Source organism: Schistocerca serialis, chromosome 6 (assembly GCF_023864345.2).
Source record: "Schistocerca serialis cubense isolate TAMUIC-IGC-003099 chromosome 6, iqSchSeri2.2, whole genome shotgun sequence".
In the NCBI taxonomy this organism is placed as follows: Eukaryota; Metazoa; Arthropoda; class Insecta; order Orthoptera; family Acrididae; genus Schistocerca; species Schistocerca serialis.
Window position 1 is genome coordinate 125,933,325 of NC_064643.1, and position 23,911 is coordinate 125,957,235.

Consider the following 23,911-nt stretch of genomic DNA (forward strand, 5'->3'; position numbering starts at 1 on the left):
GTTCTAAGTTCTAGGCGGCTGATGATCCCAGAAGTTAAGTCGCGTAGTCCTCAGAGCCATTACTGCACCACTACGTTGATTACGCCTGCAGTATAGGTTAATCGTTTGCGCCCACGCATTCGCACTTCAACACCTGACGTGCTTCCCAGAGGAAAATGAGCATTACTAGCGTGCGCTTGCCATCTGCACTTGGAAGTACTAACCAACCTGGAAACATAATACTCCTGATAGCTGCAATTATTAGTCTGCAAATGAAGTAAATATTGATGTAATGTTGTTCAGTGCACTGCCCTCAGTTACCATCAAAAATATCTCCACTTATACCAATTACAGCCGGCAAACAATTATATTCACAACTATGTTTTCTTTTGTTTTCTTTCTCGCTGTAGGTTTTACAGAAAAAAAGGAATGTTGTATTTTTGGTTATAATTGCTTATAATTGGAATTCAAATCTGAATCAGCCAAAACCTTGTAATCCTACCCATTCGCAGATTAAAACTATGCAGTCACTGAAACTACTGTCCTCACACATCCAGCAGCTGGAGAGCTCTGTCGTGTACCGCTTATAACAGTGAACACAACCGATTTTCTCTTTCATTTTAAGCGACGTCTATTTCTAATCAATGTTTCGTTCATAAGAACAATGGACCAGGCTCAAGGTCAGAGAGAGTGAGAGAGAGAGAGAGAGAGAGAGAGAGAGAGAGAGAGAGAGAGAAGAAGAAGAAGAGATGGGCAGAGACGGGGAGGAGATGGAGATAGAGGGGGCAGGAGAAGGTAGATAGAATGGGGGAGGAGGAGATGCACAGAGAGAGTTGGGGAAAGTGAGGAGACAGACCAAGAGAGGGCGAGGAAGAGACGGACAGAGAGAGGAGGAAAGTGCTTAGGATGTTGATGCAGTGCCCATAAATATTTAGCAAATGCGAAGCAGAGCTAGGCTCACTAGTTAAACATACAGTAAGTTCTTCTCTCTGTCATTATAAGACTACTGTATCCCACAGGGTACAGAGGGTCGATGGGATACGGCAGTGTCACTTCGGTTGCCTCCACAACAGGATTTAAGCAGAAAGACCGTGTACATCTAAACCTATAACTCCACTTGTCCTACTGAGAGCGACACCTCTGCTGCTGTACTTTGCATCGCCTGTCACCTGGGAGGAAACACAATGCATCGTTTGGCATCATTCCCCTCGCCACGATTTTAATAGTCTAAATGGCCCTACAAGTAGAGTTCAAATGTTTGAACTGTCCCAGGTGGATCCACCTATACACCAGATCGAAAATTCCGATCGCAGTATACTCTAAACATGTGCAATTATGTTCAGTGGAATTGCATGCTTACGGTTCATCAGAGAAGGGCTGAGTCACCAGTGTGAAAGGTTATAAGGAACGTTGCTTTTTTGTTGATCGCACTGTGAATTGTCGTTTTCGATAGCGAGATGTATGGGAATCTGTGCTGGCGTAAGCTGTAGCCAGCACACCGGTTGGCAAAGATGTAGCAAGAAGATCGATCAGGCGAGAGACCAAAGAGAGACTCACAAGCAACACGCCGCCAACGTCCTGTCGAGCGCAAGTATTTAGAGCGCCGCCACTGACCAGAGGGCCTGTCTCAGCTCAGCCCCTCAGTCACTGGCGCACCAACTCACACTCCAGGTTGGCATCCCCCATTCATCGCTCAGCAGGACATCTACTTCACTTGCTGTGAGGCTAACGTGAACTATTAGTGAAGAGCTTGTACCACAACACATTGAGTCTTAAAGTTAAGTAGCAGCTCTCTATTCAAGTAAATAAAGAACCCTGCTAATACGAGGGTTGAATGAAAAGTAATGCCTCCACCTTCATTAATTGGGTTTGGATGGGAATATTTTAGTAAGTCAAATGCAGTAATAATCCTTAGAATGTGATCTTTAATTACAAATATTCACTTTTCCACATGATCACCAGCCAATTAGATACATTTCTACCAATGGTGAACAAGTTTTTTGAAGCCATCACGGAAGAAGTTGACACTGTTTCCGCAACCACAGTCTCACAGTTCCCTCAAAGTCTTCATGAGAGGGATAATTATGTCCCCGCAGATCGTCTTTCATGATCGGAAACAGATGGAAGTCAGGCGGTACTAAATCTGGACTGTATGGAGGATGCCGTATGGTGGTGAGATTCAGTCACTGAAGTTCTGCTGTGGTGGCACTTGAAGTGTGTGGTTTGCCATTGTCATGCTGCAGGAAAACATATCACCCACACGTTCTTGTGAAATGCCGACTGTGCTTGCAGTTACTCTCTGAGTGATACGACGATCGTCCTGAATCAATCTGTCATCATTTTGTTTGTGAAACTTGGCGGTTGCTGTTACAGCACGTCCAACTCTTTGTTTGTCACGCAGGTCAAATGTTCCCACCTCAAAATATTTAAACTTACTCGCCCAACGACGCACAGTACTCGCATCAACTCAATCACCACAAACCGCTTTCATTCTCTGATGAATCTCCTTTGGGGTGACACTTTCTGCTGACAAGAATTGAATGACTGCACGTTGCTTAAATTGCACTAGCCGACCGTCTGCACAGGGTTCCATATATTACACTGTAACAACACAACCGTTCAATGCTAAGGCTTCCCGCCAACTGGAGCTGTAGAGAAGAGGCCACAAACAAGCCAGCACATGCTGCATACCAATGCCACCAACTTTTGAAGAGTTACGGAGGTAGAGGCATTACTTTTGAGTCAACCCTCGTACACGTGTGCAGTTGTGTTGTAGAAAGAAGATAGTGGCCACCAAACAACATTCTCTCCCTTCATTCCTGTGGTACATGACTCAACAGAATCAACATCCCAAGGAAAGGGATGGTTTAACCGACGCCCTTTATGCCACCCCGTAAGGTAGTTTCCCGTCGATTCTATGAGACGATACGTGAGAAATGTTTTTAAGGCCACCAATAAAGGAAGTGCGTGATTTCGACACCGTTCAGATCTCCATCCGAAAGGCATAAAGAGAAGGGGAAATTGAGAGTAAGGGTGGGGATTGGGGGGGGGGGGGGGGATGGGCTGCATGCCGGGACAGCATCTACCAAACATGACAACATGGCACACTCACACCCATACATAGGCTAAACAGATACAATTAAGACAAAGTTTTCATATACTGCGTTGAAAGAAGCTATTGTGCGTAGACGACGAAAATCCATTTCTCAAGAAACCCTCGGAGTCTCCCAGTCAACAGTGAAATGGTTCAAATGGCTCTGTGCACTATGGGACTTAACATCTGAGGTCATCAATCTCCTAGAACTTAGAACTACTTAAACCTAACTAACCTAAGGACATCACACACATCCATGCCCGAGGCAGGATTCGAACCTGTGACCGTAGCAGTCGCGCGTTCCGGACTGAAGCAACGAGAACCGCTCGGCCACAGCGGCAGGCTAGTCAACAGTGCCATATAACTCTCTTTACCATAATGATCAAACACGCACGGAGGCTTTCCGGCAGTCGTTCTTCCCGCGAACCATACGCGACTGGAACAGGAAAGGGAGGTGATGACAGTGGCACATAAAGTGCCCTCCGCCACACACCGTTGGGTGGCTTGCGGAGTATAAATGTAGATGTAGATCAAAAGGTGTGATCCTCTATCGATTTCAAGAGAACCAAACTTTACGGTAAGTGCATTCTGGCTGATGAGGATTACTTTAAAGACAAAGAGAGGTATTTCGACTTTGTTCATCGAACGTTTCAGAAGAACTATTCGGCAGCCGGCTTCTAGCAGTGCGCTCTGTGGTATCGAGTTTTGGGTGGCCGCCGCCTGCAGTGAACGGTATGCGTCCCAGAAGGCCCACGAGTTCGCCCGGGTGGTGGCGCATTCCGGCCAGGGTGGCGGCTTTTATGACGCAGTGGCGGCGCCACTTGCCGCGGAAACTCGCCATTTAGGGCGCTAGGCAGCGCCGCGCCGCGCCGCCGATCGCGAAATGTCAGCCGGGCAGTTTGGCGAGAGTCGTTCGGGCGTCCATTAGAAGGGAGGAGTAGGGGGGCAGTCGCGACCTTTGCAGCGAACAGCTGCGCACAAATCGCCCGTCCCTCCAGCCGAAAGCCGCCCAAACTGTAGTGCAACTGGCCTTCTGGTAGCGCGCAACTGCAGTGCATCAGAGGGCCATTTGCCTATGCGGAAGGTCAGCAATTCACTTCCGACTGCACCTCCAGCAGGCGGCGATGAATGTCCCCGAGTGTCAGCGGTTCGCCTGTTTAATGGCTACGTTCGCTTATACAGCAACGGTATAATTTTAAAAAGAGATTATCAAGTCCCGCTGTCAGCCGTATTGGACAGTATCTGCTGTTAACATTGGACAGTATATGCTGTTAACTATAGTTGTGTAATATCTCCTTATAACTTGTCTGCAATTAGAAACAGATGGAAGAACACAAATCACTTTATAAGTGAATATTTTAATGGCATGTACGGCGTTTATTTTGAGTTACGCTGAGTTCAATACCATTAAACGTTTCTCTTGGTGCTGTTAGCGTTGCGATTCTCTGACAAATAGGAGGGTAGCTGGAAAGCAAGAAACGTTATGCAGTGCAGCGCGCTATGCGGCACTGACAGAAACAGTGTTATACTACAGGCGCCATGATCGACGCTACTGAACTGACACTGCAGTAGCTCCGTGTCACTGGGACACGCTCATGAAAATTTCACGCTTTTGTGAGGTTATTTCCAGTACCATCTGATAGTGCCTGATGTTAGCGGAAATTATTACGTGAAATTGCAACGCAGCATGCCCAGGGGACATGCACGTGTAGATTATCACCGTTCGCATTTTGCGAAAAGTCTAATCACTGGCATTAGGGTTCAAATGGTTCAGATGGCTCTAAGCACTATTGGGCTTAACAGGTCATCAGTCCGCTAGCATTAGGGATGTAGAACATTCATACCGACAAATGTAACCGTAGGATCAGTGGTGACCAGATGGACTCGGGGCAACGTTGTAGGATCGTTCCCCTGGGACTGACGAACGGACTCATAACGACAGCCGAATTCAGAACAGCTGTTAAAATGGTTCAAATGTCTCTAAGCACTATGGGACTTAACATCTTAGTCATCAGTCCCCTAGACTTAGAACTACTTAAACCTAACTAACCTAACTGTTGGTAACAGATTACTGGAAGCTGAGTTGAGATATCGAGCTGCCGTGCCTGCCACGCTTAATTTACTGCTGAAACCATACCACAGAGTCCGCAGCTCGTGGTCGTGCGGTAGCGTTCTCGCTTCCCGCGCCCGGGTTCCCGTGTTCGATTCGCGTCGGGGTCAGGGATTTTGTCTGCCTCGTGATGACTGGGTGTTGTGTGCTGTCCTTAGGTTAGTTAGGTTTAAGTAGTTCTAAGTTCTAGGGGACTGATGACCATAGATGTAAAGTCCCATAGTGCTCAGAGCCATTTTTTGAACCATACCACAGACAACAGAGACTTACATACATTAAATGTATTTGCAATTGCGAATATGGACAATCATCAGCTGTAGAACTGAATGACGACAGTGAAAATTTATGCCGGATCGGGACTCGAACCCAGAGTGGTCGCCTCACAATTTGGCCATCCGTGAGCCACTCACGGCCAGACCCAAATTTCCATATGTCGTAACCATGCGTCTACAACCTCTATTCGCACCTCCATTATGTAGCCTATTTTCCTGTACAGGTGAGACGTTTTACTTGAAAGACGCCTGCCCAGGGATGGCGGATAAATACGGTGTTGCAGTGCTTGTGTAATTCTGAATTACGAAGAATGTCCGTGCATGCATGATTACGACACAGGGAAGTTTGGGTCTGAGCGTGAGTGGTGCACGGGTAGCCAAATGGTAAGGCGACCAGCCGCGATGAGCGGGAAATCTGGGTTCGAGTCCAGGTGCTGCACAAATCTTCATTGTCGTCATTCCATGCATGCATATCAAAAGAAACTTTGCTTCGTAATTCAGAATAATACATGCACTTCAATTTCGTAGAGACTTCCATGATGCAGAGCCTGGTTCAAAATGGTTCAAATGGCTCTCAGAACTATGCGACTCAACTACTGAGGTCATCAGTCGCCTAGAACTTAGAACTAATTAAACCTAATTAACCTAAGGACAGCACACAACACCCAGCCATCACGAGGCAGAGAAACTCCCTGACCCCGCCGGGAATCGAACCCGGGAACCCGGGCGTGGGAAGCGAGAACGCTACCGCATGACCACGAGATGCGGGCGCAGAGCCTGGCTCTTCTCGGAAATGAAGTGGCATTCTGTGGTGTTCAGCGACGAGTCGTGCTTTTTTTTGTCACTTTCAGGTCGATGCGAGCGATGCTCGAGAGCTGTACGTCTCCAGCTCCTGGAGTCATGGTGTGAGGAGCTACTCGTCTTGACAAAGGGTGAATTTAGTAAATGTTAAAAGGAAGGTGAATCCTCGTTAGTGTGTGGCGTGAATGGTAATCGTGTTGTCATAGACTTCACGACTTGCGTACCAAATAGCATAGCTCAGCAGAATGGTTCAGCATTCCACAATTCAAACGCCTTGACGAATGTACGGATCCTTGACTGAACAGACGTTCTGATTCGCTTCTTGTTTACTACTAATTCTGTTCGCAAGACATTCATGCAGACAGTCTCAACATATACCGCTGATTGTTGAAAGGTTTCAACGAGGGCTTAGAAGCTCTTGCACATCAATTTCAATTCCTGTTCACACTTGTACGTATTCATGTATTGGACGGGGACTGATCAAAGATAATTAGCGGCGGCCGCAGTGGATGTGACAATTTTGTGCCAATCTCTTTGGCGGATTGTTTTGCCGGCCCCATCGATTGCTTGAGGTATTCCGCGACAGGCCGGAACCCCGTGTGGCTCGTAGCTAGCATGTTCACTCCGCTTACTGTCTGCGGGGGCAGAGGCTGTTTGCTGGGACGGTGCTTGCCAGACACCCCGACTCCGCTGTGGCTGCAATACGTGGCTGATATTCTGCTTGAGCTCGCAAGAGTGAGAATTGGTTCAAATGGCTCTGAGCACTATGGGACTTAACATCTGTGGTCATCAGTCCCCTAGAACTTAGAACTACTTAAACCTAACTAACCTAAGGACATCACACACATCCATGCCCGAGGCAGGATTCGAACCTGCGACCGTAGCAGTCGCGCGGTTCCAGACTGAGCGCCTAGAACCGCTAGACCACCGCGGCCGGCGAGTGAGAATTTACCTCCTACTTGGTTTCCACACCCCTTCTTATTTTTCCTCGTGGCTATCAACTTTGGAAATTAATTTAATGTTGACAATTTACCGCTAGGTGAACCTCTTTCAGCGTTTAACGTCCCGTAAGTCAAAATATTACTTATCTCACGGATTTGCGTACCACATGGTGGGTAGAGACTTTAAGCTGTTTTATTTGATCTGATTAAAGAGGGCAGTATCTGTCTAACTTTCACGAGACATGACTATAGTTTTACCTGATAACGTAAATTATACTTATTTTATTTAGTTTTGTGAAGTTTGCATTTTTTTGTTTTAATTCTGCAGAACCATCGCTCTTGTGGCAAATGCATGTAGGACTTTCTGTTGTTGTGTTTTCTGTATTATACGTGAAAGACGTATCTAGTTTTTTGAATACACAACTACATTGATTAGTCATTTCCTCATTGCTGATTGTTCTATTCCAACAAGAACCATGTCTGATAGGTAGCGAACACGTGGCTATTTAGTTGAACTTTCAGAATGAAATTTCCTAGATCTGAATAATGTAATCCGATTTTCATGTCTGGTAAACTGACTATTTGGTGGCACTCTTGTTCATCACCTTTCACCATGTTAAAATATCTAATATGTGGTTGAATGGAGAATAATATCGTGGATAGTAGCATTGTCTGTAATAGTCAGAAAACAGGTACATTCACATCTATATTTAAATATCATATTAATTTTCCACTCCATCTATACTTTTGTATAGTTCGCACGTGTATTACTTACTATGAAACCGTTACTTTTACATCAATCTCATTTGCACAAACATTAGTTTATACTTCCATCACCCGCTTAAAATTTATCCACGTTCAAATGATTTTTATACATGGAAGTTCGAATTTTTAAGGGGAGGGGGGCGGGAGAGTTGGTGGTTTTCACTAACCAGTTTTCATCACTCGTGCGATAAATTCCCGCATCCTTAAACGAGCCTACCTGTTCTTTTTTGGAACTGGCTGTGCTGTCAACGAGGCTCCAGTTACGGTGTCTCCTTGGCATTTTTAATCAAATATCACTAATGAAAGAATGTACAGAAAAAACATTATTTTTATAGTAGAAGTATCACAGAAGATAGCTCGCCCAGCTAGCCACACGGTCTAATGCGCTGCTTCCTGAGCAGCAGGCGTACCGGTCCCCGGCACGAATCCGCCTGGCTGATATGTGTCGAGGTTTGGTGTACCGGCCAGCCTGTGGATGGTTTTCAAGGCGATTTTTCATCTGCCTCGGCGAATGTGGGCTGGTTCCCCTTATTCCGTCTCAGATCCACTATGTCGGCGATTGCTGTGCAAACACTGTCTCCACGTCTGTGTACACATAATTGCTCTACCGCGCAAACATTTGGGGTTACACTCGTCCGGTGCGAGACGTTCCAGGGTGGGTCCACTGGGGTCCGAACCGCACAATAACCCTGGGTTCTGTGTGAGCCGGTGGTGGGGTGGGTGGACTGCTGTGGTCTGTAGTGTGGTTGTGGACCACTGTGGGCTACGGCAGAACCAAGCCTCTCCGTCGTTTCCAGGTCCCCGGTTCAATACACACGCACACAATACACGATCATAGAAAATATCAGCACTGCGAACGTTCAGATGAATGACGATCTATCAGCAGTGGTCAAATGGACGCAAAACCTAGGACTTGAAATTAAATTTTAAGACTTCACAAGTAATCTTAAAATTATATCAAAAATTAGTTAGTTCTGAATTTCGAGGAACAACTGCTTCCTATACTTCTCGGCTGTGTCCGAATGTCATTTCAAAAAACTGTGGGAACCTCGTGTGTAACTCGTGTGGATCAGTATCTCACTTGAGCATATTTCCAAAGGTTGTGAAACCTAAACTTGTGCAATCATTCGTTCTTTAGAACGGCCGCTATTGCTTTGTAATTCACCACAGCACAGCGGTGGATAGTCTTAGTCGGTCATGAATACCCGTGAACGCTTGTGTTCGTCGTATCTGCAACAACCGTCTACTTGATCCTGTTAATGTTTCATACCGCGAGTTAGTAACTACCATACGGTACGCCTACTTCGTCGGCTTCTCAGCGCGCGCACACACCCCAGCACCTCGTATCAGACACAATACATCTGGCATCTCGTCGCAAACGAAACACAAATTCTCACATATAAAGTATCAGTATGCTACCTGCGCCCATCGGCAAAGAAAATAGCTTGCAGACTTCTTCTCAGTTGCTGCTGTCTGCCTTTGGAACAAGCCACACTTGCACTCTAAACGAAGTTCAAAGCCCTGTTTCACTTAAGAAAAAACTGAAGGATGTACCTTTGTCAACTCCATCAGTTTTAGTTAAAAAATTAATGAACAAGGCCATTTTCCTCTCTGTCAGACTGTAAGGCATATGTTGTATAAAACAGTCTCGGACTTGTTGCTGCGTCAGTTCAGGGTAAAAACCTCGATCTTTCGACGGCTTCCACAATCGTCAGGAGCAGCTGACTGTCAAAATCGCTGCTGTGGTGGCCTTCTATAGCCAAAAGACGGCTTCTAATTGGTCGGTAGTTACGTCGTCCTGTAGCAGATGGTGTCAACGAGTGCTCTCCCTCCATAGCGCAAACATTGAAACGAATATGTATGGCTCCTCTCTGAATCCAGAGCTCGCTTCCATGCACTTCTAAGACTACGTCAGCCGTCACGGTTCAAGTTTTTCTCACAAATTCTTACTTCTACAGCCTCTTTAACTGTAGAGTCCCAGTACGTGGGAGGTTGGGAAAACTTTTGTTTTTTTTTTAACAGTATTTCTCCATCTCACGATTTGTAATACACCGTTGATGTTCTGCATAGTGGTTCGAAACGGTGCGAATGGACTGACCGTTGTAAATGCATACGCATTCACATCGGATGTAGTAAATTCCAGGAATCCTGAGGACAGGACTATTCTTAACAGGGCGTAGCATCTATTTTATCTTCTTCGTAGGTCAGACCTGATACCTTATCTTCCCAGGACTCTGCAATTTTTGCTGGATGTAGCGCCGCAGAAGGGAAGGAATACAATAGGTGGCCCATCACGCGAGTTTTCATTTCCGCGTTTGCTTCTCTTGGTGAACGCCGACTTGATACCATGTGGACCATAGTAATGCGTATGCTTCCACCCTTGTCTAGTGGTGCTTCTTTCCATTTTCGCCTCTCTTTAACTGTCACGCCATTCTCTCTCCACCTTTCTTCGTTATCTGAAGTATACACTGATGCGCCAAAGAAACTTGGTATTTTCCCGTACGACCATTTCATGGCGTACTGTGAATATCAGGAATCCGGTAAAATGCCAAATCTTCGACATCGCTGGGGCCAGAAAGAGGCCCTGGAAGAAAGGGACCAACAACGACTAAAGAGAATCGTTCAACGTGACAGAAATCTAACTCTTCCGCAAATTGCTGCACATTTCAACGCTGGGCCATCAACAAGTGTCAGGGTGCGATCCATTCAACGAAACATCATCGATATGGGATTTCGGAGACGAAGGCCCACTCGTGTACCCTTCATGACTACACGACACAAAGCATTAAGCCTCGCCTGGACCCGTAAACGTCGACATTGGACTGTGGATGAGTGGAAACACGTTACCTGATCGGACAAGTCTCGTTTCAAATTGTTTCGAGCGGATGGACGTGTACGGGTATGGAGACAACCTCATCAATCCATGGACCCTGCATGTCAGCAGGGGACTGTGCAAGCTGATTGAGGCTCTTTAATGGTGTGGGGCGTGTGTAGGTGGAGTGTTATGGGACCCTTGATATGTCTAGATACGACTGTGACAGGTGACACGTTCGTAAGCATCCTGTCTGATCACCTGCATCCATTCATGTCCGTTGTGCGTTCCGACAAGCAGTTGCAGCAGGACAATGCGACACCCCACAAGTCCAGAATTTCTACAGAGTGGCTCCTGGAACACTCTTCTGAGTTTAAACACTTCCGCTGGCCACCAAACTCCCCACACATGAACGTTATTGAGCACATCTGGGATGCCTTGCAACTTGCTGCTGACAAGAGATTTTCACCCCCTCGTCGTCTTACCTATTTGTGGGTAGCCCTGCCGGATTCATGGTGTCAGTTCCCTCCAACACTTCCTCAGACATTAACAGAGTCCATGCCACGTCGTGCTGCTACACTTCTGCTTGCTCGCGGAGGCCGTACAACACATTACACAGGTGGACGAGTTTCTTTGGCTCTTCAGTGTATCATATCCCTTTCTCTCCTTCCCTCATCCCTCCTCTCACAATCGCTGCTAAATTTGTGAATTAATAAAAGCTCAGCTTTTTTGTATTACAGTTACTGCTACTTTTCACTATTTATGTTAAAAATAATTGTAAATGTTATATCCTACATGAAACGTAAGTCTTTGTATAAAACGAGTGTCGTTGCAAACATAATGTAAAATATTTTTGAACAGCTGTGTGTTACACTGGCTGCTGTAATTTAATTATAATACCCATCCCACCGCTGCCCATATTCTGCTGTGGAGCCATTTTTAAGTGAGCAGCCGAACCTTTCAAACTGACACATATGGGTTGTAGTAAAAACGTATGTACGTCACACATTATTAAGATACAGCTGAGAGGCCGCACTGTAAGATAAACCGTACGACACCACGCGTTACGTGCTGCTATTCACAGTTGCAGTGAAAACTGGAAAACAAAACAATACATTACCTGATCAAAAGCGTCCGTGCATCACTGTGTAATGCAGAATTGACCGCTAGATGTCAGAAGAGATGGAGCCGCCAATATAAAAGAATTGTGTTGCCAGTAGACAAAAAGTAACAGCAGAACTGGCCGGTAAGGAGAGCTCAGTGATCTCGGACGTGGACTGTTCATTGGATGTCATTTGAGTAACTAATCCATCAGAAATATTTCAGCACTTCCAAAGTTCCCGAAGTCGACTGTTGTAGTGCTTGTGATTGTGGAGCAGAAACGCAAAGGAACAACCAGAGACAAATCAAAACCAGTCAGACCCCATGTACTGACTGCCAGGGAATGCCCAGTATTGCAGAGGGAGTTTGCAAAAGCCACACGAAATCAGTGGGATGAGTCACTCGTGAGTTGCAGAATGCTACAACCAGGCCAGATAGCAGGATGGCTTAGCTGTGGGCAGGGAGTTACAAAGAATAGGGTACAACAGTCGAGCAGCTAATGATAAGCCACACGTTATTGTAGTGCTAAGAGGTACATGAGCTGGTGTAAAGAGCGACGTCACCGGGCAGTGGTTGGGTGGAAGCGGGTGATTTGAAGTGATGAATCACGCTACAACCTGTAGACGTACGATGAAAGCGTGTAGATACGTCGAATGCGTGGGGAACGTTACCTGTCATCTGTGTAGTGTGAACTATGGACGGGGTGGTGTTACGGGACGAGGGTGTTTCTCTTGGTTACGGCGTGGTCCCCTTACTGCGCTGGAGAAAACGCTAAATTCGGCAGGATATGAACACATTTTACAGCAGTGTGTACTGCGTACAGTAGAGGAACAGTTAAGAGATGAAGACTGCTTGTATCAGCATGACGATGCACCCTGACATAAAGCAGCGTCTACGAGGCAACAGTTTGTGGACAGTAACATTCCTGAAATGGACTTGCCTCCCCAGAGTCTCGACCTGAATCCAGTGAACACATTTCGGATGAGTTAGGACATCGACTTTGCTCCAGACCCTAGCGTACAAAATCACTATCTTCCTTGGTTACGACTCTTGAAAAAGTATGCGTTGCCATTCCTCCACAGACATTCAACAGCCCATTGGAAGTGACCCCATCAAATAAATGCCGTGATATAGGCGAATGGTGAAGATAACTCATACTGTGACTGGATTGAAGACCTTTTGGTAGGGGGATGCAGTATGTTACCTTGGATGGAGAGTCGTCGTCAGATGCAGAAGTGACTTGGGGAGTACACCAGGGAAGTGTGTTGGGACAGTTTCTGCCCATGTTAAATATATTAATAACCTTGAAAACAATATTAATAGTAAAATCAGGCTCTTTGCAGGTGATGAAGTTATCTGTAATAAAGTACTATCCGTAAGAAGCTGCATACATACTCAGTCACATCTTGATAAGTGATACAGCAATTGGCAACTTGCTTTAAATGTTCAGAAATGTAAAACTGTGCACAAAACGAAAAAACTTAGAACCTTTTGATTATAATATAAATGAGTCACTGTCGGAAAGGACCAACTCATTCAAATGCCTGGATGTAACACTTTGTAGGGATATGAAACGGAATGATCAAACAGACTCAGTCATGGGTAAAGCAAAAGGCACACTTCGATTTCTTGGTAGAATACTGCGCAATCAATCTACAAAGGAGACTGCTTACAAATCACTCTAGCTACCGGTTCTACAATATTGCTGAACTGTGTGGGACCAGTGCAACGTAGGACTAGCGGGGGATACTGAACGTATACAGAGAACGGCAGCACCAATGGTCACAGGTTTGTTTAATCCGTGGGAGAGTGTCACAGAAATACTGCAGGAGCTGAACTGGAAGACTCTTGAAGATAGACGTAAGCTGTCCCGAGAAAGTCTGTTAACAAACTGGCTTAAAATGGTCACTCCAGCAATATACTACACACATCCCTATGTATCGCTCACATAGGGATCGTGTGGACAAGATTAGAGTAATTACTGTACTACCAGACACATTCAACCAATCATTCTTCCTGCTCTCCATAGGTTAATGTAACAGGAAAAAAACCTAACAACTGTTTCAATGGGAAGCGTACCCTCTCCCATGCACCTCACGGTGGTTTGCAGAGTATAGCTGTTGATGTAGATGTAGATTAATATCCAGAAACTTCTGAAGAGATGGTATGCTCTAATACACATTATGATGACCGCTGCTGTATTTGAGCTCTTCCAAAAAACGTCTTTCGCCTGTGGGCCTAACTGTAACTAAAATAGTATACAATATGTAGAAAGCCTGGCTGGATTTAAATGCTACTAACAGGTCCCTTTGGCGCGTAAGAGTCAACTGAATTACGTAGTCTGCCTAAACCTGCTTTCCCAAACCTCTTTCTGCACGTTGCAAAGACCTGATGGCATGTCTACATCCATGAGTGAAAGTGCATCCATTGTTACACTAATGCCACCGACTAATGCTGAAGTTTTCACTCACAGAGGTGCTTTCCAATGCGAAAGACGTCTTCATCTGTGAATACCATAACTCGCGCAGCTCGGCGACAAAGTAGTTTAGAGAAAAACAAAACATAGCATTTGGCAATTTACTGCAAAGAACACCTCAGTGTTTTAAATGAATAATATGAACTAATGTCTTGTCTTTTTGACTTCAGAAGAGGAGAAGATATCAACAGTAATAAACGTGATACACCATTAAACGAAATATGTTGTATTTGTACGTTAAAACAGTTTATGATGCAGACAACAGTGGAGGAAAACTGAGGTTTTATGGACTGATGGTATAGTCAACCAATGGCAAATGTCATATCTAACCAAAAGGATGATGGAAGCACTACTTAGTAATTCAGCCAATGTAATCAGGGAAGGTTCTTCTCAGTCCGGATAAATCACGTATGGTGTTCCCCAAGGTTCAGTCTTAGGTCCGCTATTGTTCCTCATGTCTGTAAATGATCTTCCATCCAATATGCAACAAGTAGAATTATTTCTCTCTGCGGATGATACTATTATTGCCCTGAATACATACAACAACAGAAGAAATGGTAAACAATGTTCTTAAAAGTATCATTGGTTTTCTCCAAATGGTCTCGCTCTCAGTTTAAAAAAGGCACAAAGCCTTCAGTTCTACAGGTGCAGAGGCACTGCCCAAATGATATGTGTAACATATTTTGAGGAAATGCTAAATAAGATGGAAACTTCTAAATTTTTAAGTGTCCATACTGAAGAGAATTTCAGGCTGGAAAAAGCACGTTCTGGAACTCGAAAAATAACTTAGTTCAGCTACATTTGTGCTTAAAATCATTGCATATCTTGGGGACAGACAAATCAGTAATATTTAATATTTTAAATATTTTCATTCAGTAATGTCATATGGAATAATGTTCTTGGGAATTCATCTTTAAGAAATAAAGGATTACTTGCTGAAAAGCATGCTGTAAGAATAATATATGGCGCTCAACCACGATCATCTCGTAGACATCTGTTTAAGGAATTAGTCATTTTGACTACTGCTTCACATTGTAATTATTCCCTTAAGAAGTTTGTTGATGTACACAGTTGCAATACCAGAATAAAAGTAACATTTGTTATTCCACACTAAAGGTTACCTTAATACAAAGACAGATGGACAATGTTTCGGGTTTTGGTAACTTATGCAGTGATACAATATGTGTGACAGACACCAAATAAAATTTGAAAGCAAAGTCGAAAAGTGTCTCTTTGACAACTTGTTCTGTTCCAAACAAGAATTTTTATTATTGTAACATGTGAAAGTACCATAGTAGGTAGGAATTATTAAGCGACATATGTATAACTTTTTTAAAGAAAACACTTGCAAATGGTCAGCATGGACCATATTTACAAAAGATATGTGACGTGAGTATAAAATGATTCGTTCCATATCACTGTGATCTTTGTGCACACAAACCATGGAATATGAAACAAACAAACTAATAAAAAGAAAATAAAAACCTTGCAGTCACAATTCTACCACAAAAGACATGTCGTTGAGTCATCAAAGAGAAGTGTTGCTGGGAGTGAGGATGTTTACGTAGTAAAACTGTAATTTTTTGCCAAACTTCAAATCACCTTTGGCATGGAATAATATAGTAGACGATGACTTCTCCAAAGAAATACTTGTTTTTCCCATCGCAGTTTCTGCGTCATTAACGTGCATAGAGAAGTCCAGCAGGAATCGGTAATTATCCTCCTTCATTCTCATTTAATTTCTTGACGTGTATTCTTCCTTTCAGAAAAGTTATTTTCGAATAAATTTCAAGCTTCCCTTCGGCCACCGTCTATTCATCCATTTTTGCACCCATAATTGCAGTTTTCTTCTTTTGTGTTATTCATTGCCATGGCACAAACTGTTAGGCCAAAAAGTTTCGAGACTGCAGTAATAAAAGGTAGAGACAAGTTAGGATGATTGTTAGATGCTTGGGGTGTCCAACATGAGTGCAACGTATAGAATATTCATACAGCAATCTGAAACTAAAGAAAGGCACTTTTTGGGTGATGTTCATTTCGCATGTCACATTTGCACCTTCATGTACTGGCAAACCATTGGAGAATCACTCTGCACCCTGTCGTTTATGGTAGGTTCGTACTGATAACAGCAAGTTTTATCCAGAAAAAATTTGTCTGCATTTTTAATTTCGATCAAGTTGCGGTAGGCGTCCACACATCGTTGTTTCTGTTCTGGAATCAGGCAGTGTAGGACAAACTTTATATAATACTGTTCTCTTCTTTAAAATATTCTGGAGAACGTCTTGAACATTTGATCTTCAGTTCATTGATCCTTTGCGATCAATGACACAACAATGTTGACATACTATTGTAGCACCCCCACTACTTAACACAGTCTGCTGAGAAGTGACCGATCAAATGGTTATCTGTTGTTTACAATTTGTGGTATAGCCCAAAGGTGGCGGTGCTACATCACAGTGGGTGTTGTGGACTGACAAGACAGCCAGTCCACAGTGACGGGCAACCGAAAGGCACGCGCTTAAACTCACGCAGGCTGGCGTGAGGTATGCTTCATTAGATACATAGCAGAGGATAATTGGCGCCTTGCTAGGTCGTAGCAATTGACTTAGCTGAAGGCTATGCTAACTATCGTGTCGGCAATTGAGAGCGTAATTCTCAGTGAACCATGGCTAGCAACGTCGGCTGCACAACTGGGGCGAGTGCTAGTAAGTCTCTCTAGACCTGCCGTGTGGCGGCGCTCGGTCTGCTATCACTGATAGTGGCGACACGCGGGTCCAACGTATACTAACGGACCGCGGCCGATTTAAAGGCTACCACCTAGCAAGTGTGGTGTCTGGCGGTGACACCACAGTGGGCAATGCACATCTGTAGCACAGGCATTAGCGATGTCTCGCTGCAATCCGTAGCGACGAATGGGAGTGGCTGCAGAAGACACGCCCTCTCTCTCAGCACAGCAGCGTCCTCCCATGGAGGTCAATATACAGCCGAGCGTGGAAGCGCTCTGCCGCAGTTCGTGAAGCAGTCGGCATCATCGAGTCTCAGATGGAAATGTACTTTCGTAAACACTGAACTCTGTACTTCAAGAGAAGAGTTCTTAATTAGTGCATCAAGTAATGCTTCAATAGTCACGGCAGTTGTAAATTATCAAGCAGTCTTGTGCTAGAGGACTGTATCAAGTTAAGTGAATGTTTTTATTCATTCACATAATAAAGTGAACTAATATTTTGTATGTTGTAGTTCTGGTGAATCATCTCCCAGACCAATCAAAGAAAACACAGTTACGGCTAGACAGTTGTAGTTTCGTCAGGTCATAACACAGTTATTAGTTGAAGCTGCTACTGTAGTTATTGCGCTTATGTGCCAGGAATGAAATCAGTTCCTATAATTTTTCGGGTGGACGGTTTATAACGGGTGGACCGTTTATAATAGAGCGGCCACAGAGAAAGCAAGGAGTGCTTAGCCCTCGACGTCATGATAAATACGTTTGCAGAACTGCTGCTTGTGGGTCTTCCACAACCCGTGACTTTTCCCGTTCACCTAAGCGCGTCTTTTGTTGCGTGTTTTACGGAACCTGTAAATGAACATTAAGACGCTGGTTAGGTGTAAACGATTAAGAAAAATAACAGCTGAGGGAACTACACTGGTGTCGAAAAGTAAAGCAACAAACCGCTGTTTCCCTATCCGGTGTCTAATTCACTATATAATCCTACAAACTGTGGACTAGATGTCCGTTCGATCGTGTTCTGCACAGATCGCATACGGGTCAGCGCAGGATGCCAACGATGACAGGTACGAAACGAGGTACTGTTTGCCAGCTCCACATCCATAATCGCTGTGTATGACATTAAAAGAGGTGCAGTATGGCACAGAGAAGACGCCCACCAGACTCTCTGTGATGGAGGGCCATAGAAAGGAAGGAACCAGGACAGTCGCAAACTGATTTGGCCCGATGGCTTGATGTGAATCGTTCCGTTATTTCACGGATGTGGGGACATTTTATAGAGACCGAAGCTGTACCCAGGAGACCAGGGCAGCGCCGACCATGTGTGACTTCAGAAGAGAGAACTGTTATTTGGCTGTATGGGCAGGACAGTATCACCGTAGTACTGCACAGAAACTGACATGTGAGCTCCCAGCATCCACTGGACGCGTGCATAGAAGACTTTGGCAGAGTAGCCTTTATTGTCGGAGACCTACTGTATGTCTACTTCTAACGGTCCTTCACAGAAGGGAACGTCTAGAGTGGAGTCATACCACAGGACGGTCGAACATTGGGACAATTTGTTGTTTTCACAGATGAATTCCGATTTAGTCTGGAGAATGATTATCGATGGCCGCATCTGGAGAGAACTTGGAACACAATTTCAGGACCCAAACAATACAGAAAGAGACAGGTATCGAGGATGATCCCTAATGGTGAGGGCAGGGATTATGTTTACCACACGAACCCCTCTTCTTGAAGTTGTACAGGTGAATCGGCGAGGTTGAACTGCTGTCAGGTATCGTGACGAGATGTTGGGACCTCACTTGCTATTGTTGTGGGGCACTGTGGGACCAAACGTCGCAGTGATGGACTATAAGGCTCGACCTCAAAGAGCACTGGTGGCTGGTGTTTTCTTGGAAGTGGAAGATACTGCACGCATGTCGTGGCCTGCTCTCTCTGGGATGCACTAGGGAGACCGCTTGCATCACGTCAGCATCCACCAGCCACTCTGCAAAAGAGCGAGCAGCTGTGCAGGAAGAATTGGCGTTACTGTCTCAACATCCTTCATGTTTGCGTTCTGTATTTTCATTACATTGTTTCTGTTTTACTATCATCTGTTTATACTACTTTGCGGGAACATAAACGCAACCTTGCAGAATTTCCTTTCGTTGCTGTAGTTGCGGACAGCAGTGTGCGCAGAGAGGGTGCGCTGAGCAGCGGCTGCCTACCTCGACGCTCTTGGAGCGCGGGTCGGCCACCTGGACTGTCTCGTCTGGCGGCAGGCGCCACGAGTTGCGCTCCACGTTGACGTTGGTGTGCATGGCCGCCGCTGCCGCTGCCGCCGCTCACTCGCCAGCTCGCCGGAACCCTGCAACAGCCAGGCAACGCACTCTCGTCACCTGCAGTCGGCGCCACAAGACAATCACAACTCTCAGGATCAACGGTCTCCCGCGACACGGTCCAGTTCGATCGAAGTCGAAGGATTGTCGTAAGCAAGCCGTAGATTCAACAGCAACGGAGCGGAGATCATATGTATGAATGCGTGGTGTCTGTTCCTTCGGACATGCTTTCATGCACTGAAGCATCAGAGAAACTGGTATAGGCAAATACAGATATACCGGGTGTTCAAAATGTCAGTATAAATTTGAAAACTTAATAAACCACGGAATAATGTACATAGAGCGGTAAAAATTGACACACATGCTTGGAATGACATCGGGTTTTATTAGAACAAAAAAAAAAGTTCACAAAACGTCCGACAGATGGCGCTGGACAGCAAAATGTCAGTGACTGCGCATGACAGTCGGGTATAAAAGGAGCAGTAATGAGAGAGAGAATCAGATGCGCCAGCAGTCGCAGCATGTCACAAGGCGTAATGCTGCTGAGACAGTTGAGGAAGAAATGGAGACTGTAGCGAGTTCGTCTATGCACAGGGAAGTCAGCGCTCGTGCAGTCGCGCGTCGTACCGGCATTCCATACACTACTGTTTGGTTGGCACTTAAGCGTACTCTCCGATGCTAACCTACAAAATCCGTCGGCATCATGAACTGTTACCTGGCGATTTAGTGAAGCGGAGGGCATTTGCAGTGTGGGCGTTTCAAAAGATGGCGGAAGATGACGATTGGCTGAGTAACGTGTTGTGGACCGACGATGCTCATTTCACGCTCCGAGGGTCTGTCAGCGCCAACAACTGCAGCATTTTGGCTACCGAAAGTCCTAGAACTGTCTTGGAAACTCCACTGCACGACGAGAAAGTCACGGTATGGCTTGGATTTACCACATTTACTGTTATCGGGCCTTTCTTCTTCGAGGAAATGCGTGATTCTGGTTTTCTAACTGCTACCGTGAAGGATGAGAGGTACGCCGATATGTTACAGAATCGCATCATCCCCAGCCTGGCTGATAAACACCTGCTGGAACGAACGATGTTTATGCAGGATGGTGCTCCACCCCTTTTTGCTAGACGCGTTAAAGATCTCTTGCGCGCGTCGTTTGGTGATGATCGTGTGGTCATCCACCACTTTCGTCATGCTTGGCCCCCCGGGTCCCCAGACCTCAGTCATTGCGATTATTGGCTTTGGGGTTACCTGAAGTCGCAAGTATATCGTGATCGACCAACATCTCTAGGGATGCTGAAAGACAACATCCGACGCCAATGCCTCAACATAACTCCGGACATGCTTTACAGTGCTGTTCACCACATTATTCCTCGACTACAGCTATTGTTGAGGAATGATGGTGGACATATTGAGCATTTCCTGTAAACAACATCATCTTTGCTTTGTCTTACTTTGTTATGCTGATTATTGCTATTCTGATCAGATGAAGCGCCATCTGTCGGTCATTTTTTGAACTTTTGTATTTTTTGGTTCAAATAAAACCCCATGGCCCTCCAAGCATGTGTGTCAATTTGTACCTCCCTATCTACATTGTTCCTTGATTTATTCAGTTTTCAAATTTATACTGACTTTTTGATCATCCGGTATGTAAACAGAATACGGCGCTGCGGTCGGCAACGCCTATACACCCTATAAGACAACAAGTATCTCGCGCAGTTGTTAGATCAGTTACTGCTGCTACAGTGGCAGGTTTTCAAGTTTTAAGTGAGTTTGAACGTCGTGTTATTGTCGGCGCACGAACAATGGGACACAGCATCTCCGAGGTAGCGATGAAGTGCGGAATTTCCCCTACGACCATTTCACGAATGTACCGTGAATATCACAAATCTGGTGAAACATAAAATCTCCGACATCGTTTTGCCCCCAAAAAATATCCAGCAAGAATCGACCAACGACGAATGAAGAGGATCGTTCAGTCTGACACAAGTGCGACCCTTCCCAACATAATCTGTATGGACTTCCGGAGCCGAAGGCCCACTCGTGTACCCTTGATAACTGCACGACACTAAGCTTTGCGCCTCGCCTGGCCCCGTCAACAACAAAATTGGACTTTTGATGACAAGACACATGTTGCCTGGTCAGAGGAGTCTCGTTTCAGATGGTATCGAGCGGATGGACGTGTGCGGGTATGGAGAAAACCTGATGAATCCATGGATCCTCATGTCAGCAGGGTACTGTTCAAGCTGGTGGAGGCTCTGCAATGATGTGGGCCGTGTGCAGTTGGTGTGATATGGGTCCTCTGATACGTTTAGATACGACTTTGACAGGTGACACGTACGTAAGTATCCTGTCTGATCACTTCTTCCATTCATGTCTATTGTGCAGTTCGATGGACATCTACAGTTCCAGCAGGACAATGCGAACTCCACACGTCCAGAATTGCTACAGAGTGGTTCCAGGAACACTCCTCTGAGTTTAAACACTTCCGCTGGCCACCAAACTCCCCACACATGAACGTTATTGAGCATATCTGGGATGCCCTGCAACATGTTGTTTGTATGAGATCTCCACCATCCATTTTGGAGGTGCAGCATGCGACTTCGACTTGTAGTTCCTTGGAATGTTATAGTTGCCAGAACAAGATACTTTCTATCTACCTGGAAGTGCTCAGGCGAGAGAGAAGATAGAACATGTGTCGTTGATCGCCGTGTGGCTGCGTGGTTGTAGCGATGTGCTTTACTTCTGGAAATCTGAGATAATCAATCAAGGTAAGAGCAAAAATTACATTCCATTTTCTTAGCGAAGAACGTTGCTGATTCGTTATGATAATGCCAGATTTGCCGATAATGCCGATTTTCAGGCCCGAATGGGCGGGTGTCAGTCAAGCTGGCTTCCCACCGTTGTCCAGTGCGTCTCCAGAGACGTCTTCGGCCTGGAATCTCATAACTGGAGTAGAACTGTATTCAGCGATAAGTCCCGCTTCGAACTGAACCCAGTCTGCCAACGAGCATTATGGGTAGGGCCTCCCAACCAGTTCGGGGATTTTGAAGATCTAATGCACCAATTCACAGAATTTGGTACGATATCCCTGAGGAAGACATTCAGCGCCTCTATCAATCAATGCCACTCCGAATAACTGCTTGCACAAGGGCCAGAGGTGACCAACTCGTTATTGGCCTGGTCAATTTGTGAATCTCTTTCTCTTGAATAAGTCGTTCATTTTTCTGACTGTAACTGTCTGTCTGTGTGTAGACGTACATCACATTTACCGATTTCCGTGCATTCGGATAATTACTTCGTGATGCGACTTTTTTCTTCTTCTTCGTATGTGCTGCAGTAAGTTTGCGTCGCAACTATAGCCTTGAAGAAAATTATTAGCAACAAAATCGTATATTTTGCTCTGTGTTACTAATTGCAGTACCGCAATATGTCTATTCAAATCAGAATTTCCAGGTAACCGTTGTATATCTGTTACGTAAGTACTAAAACTAAACTAAACTCCTCCCGCACAGAAGGCCCAAAGGTACTGACTGGCCGCCGTGTCATCCTCAGCCCAAAGGCGTCACTGGATGCGGATATGGAGGGGCAAGCGATTAGCACACCGCTCCCGCGTAGGTCAGTTTCCGAGACCGGAGCCGCTACTTCTCAGTCAAGTAGCTGATCAGATTGCCTCACAAGGGCTGGGTGCACCCCGCTTGCCAACAGCGCTCGTAAGGCCGGATGGTCACCCATCCAAGTGCTAGCCTAGCCCGACAGCGCTTAACTTCGGTGATCTGACGGGAACCGGTGTTATCTCTGCGGCAAGGCCGTTGGCTATTACGTAAGTACAAAGGGATTGAAATATCGTTTTGACGTGAAGTTGCCAGAGACTGTAACGACCTTAAAGAACGCTTCATTACTGATAAAGTACACTTCGTGACTACAAAAAGCGTACCGCCGAACACCCATCTCACTGGCTGTGCCCACAGAAAATCACAGTTAAGAATTAAGTACTCAACAGCACAAGAACAACAGGTTAGCTCGGTTAGCGGCTAAGATTCTCTTACTATAGAAATATCGCCTACATACGGAGAGGTGAACATCGATTTCACAATGTCTTTAACAAGGAACATTAGGGTATTAATAAGCTACAATCAATCACCAACATATTGCGTTGCTACATCACATCACAGCACTGAAAATCGCTGTTGCACAAACATAGCGTACACTGAATTACGAAACACAGCTCTAGTAACTGAGTCGGTCTCGTCTGCGTAAAATTCGGGAATCACTGGGACACAAGGCAAGAGAAAGGATAGAATGAAATTTATTTGCTTGTGTGAAGAATGAGAGCGTGGGTAGGCGATTGACTGGTTACATTAATTTGTATTTCTAAATTATTATAACAAAACGTTATTACTGTTATTGCTATTACTATATGAGCTCGTGCAGGAATAATTCATTTGATGTTTACGTTCTATATACATTCTTCGTATGCAGTTCTGCCATCAATTTCATTCTCCATGAGCCATTGCCGT

The 23,911-nt window shown here is 45.2% G+C and overlaps 1 protein-coding gene and 1 pseudogene across 3 annotated transcripts in view; both read right to left on the reverse strand.

Annotated features, from left to right (window-relative positions):
* Nucleotides 1–23,911, reverse strand: part of LOC126483960 (inactive dipeptidyl peptidase 10) — a 1,424,293-nt gene that overhangs the window by 517,571 nt on the left and 882,811 nt on the right. For all 3 annotated transcript variants that reach the window (XM_050107257.1, XM_050107256.1, XM_050107255.1), the window contains exon 4: nt 19,284–19,423. In XM_050107257.1, the coding sequence (XP_049963214.1) occupies nt 19,284–19,376 (93 nt within the window). In that variant the 5' untranslated portion in view covers nt 19,377–19,423. The remainder of the gene's footprint in view (nt 1–19,283; nt 19,424–23,911) is intronic.
* Nucleotides 23,091–23,208, reverse strand: LOC126485300 (5S ribosomal RNA; annotated as a pseudogene).